Here is a 443-nt window from a genome sequence, read left to right on the forward strand (position 1 = left end):
CATCAGGGGAATACAGATTGATAAAAGACAATCCATACTGCACATGCCGGTTAAATGGTTGAGTGCAAACTATTTTAACTCGGTCCCATTTTTCGCTTCGCTCCGGCTCACACAAGTCCTGGTTCTTGAACATTCTCACCTTATTAACATTTTGAGTCTGTCGGGCATCCAAAGGACTCATAAACGAGGACATGACCAGCAGCACTTTAAAGTCTTCTGGTGTACTGGCCCTAGACACCAAAACTTCCACATATCCAGAGTTTTCATTGCCTATATCAATGCCATTGATTATGTAGGGCTGGTCCAGCTGGAGCACCACTGAAGCACTTTGTTCGCCGGCAGTTTTGCATTTCCATTTCTTCGTGGTGTCTTTGGAGATAATGTTACTGGCTACATGATTCTGTAAACATATTTTTACTGGATTTACTTGATGAATTAGGTGG

At 42.7% G+C, this 443-nt stretch overlaps 1 protein-coding gene across 1 annotated transcript in view; it reads right to left on the reverse strand.

Moving 5' to 3' along the window:
- Positions 1 to 400, reverse strand: part of LOC125504207 (DNA repair protein XRCC1-like) — a gene marked incomplete at its 5' end in the record, with an annotated part of 2,162 nt that extends 1,762 nt beyond the window's left edge. Inside the window, 1 exon segment of the mRNA XM_048665859.1 lies at positions 1 to 400. Within this exon segment, the coding sequence (XP_048521816.1) occupies positions 1 to 400 (400 nt within the window).
- Between the last annotated feature and the right edge of the window lie 43 nt (positions 401 to 443).

Source organism: Dendroctonus ponderosae, unplaced genomic scaffold (genome assembly GCF_020466585.1).
Source record: "Dendroctonus ponderosae isolate FM_Combo_2020 unplaced genomic scaffold, Dpon_F_20191213v2 Dpon_F_20191213_4, whole genome shotgun sequence".
Lineage (NCBI taxonomy): Eukaryota > Metazoa > Arthropoda > Insecta > Coleoptera > Curculionidae > Dendroctonus > Dendroctonus ponderosae.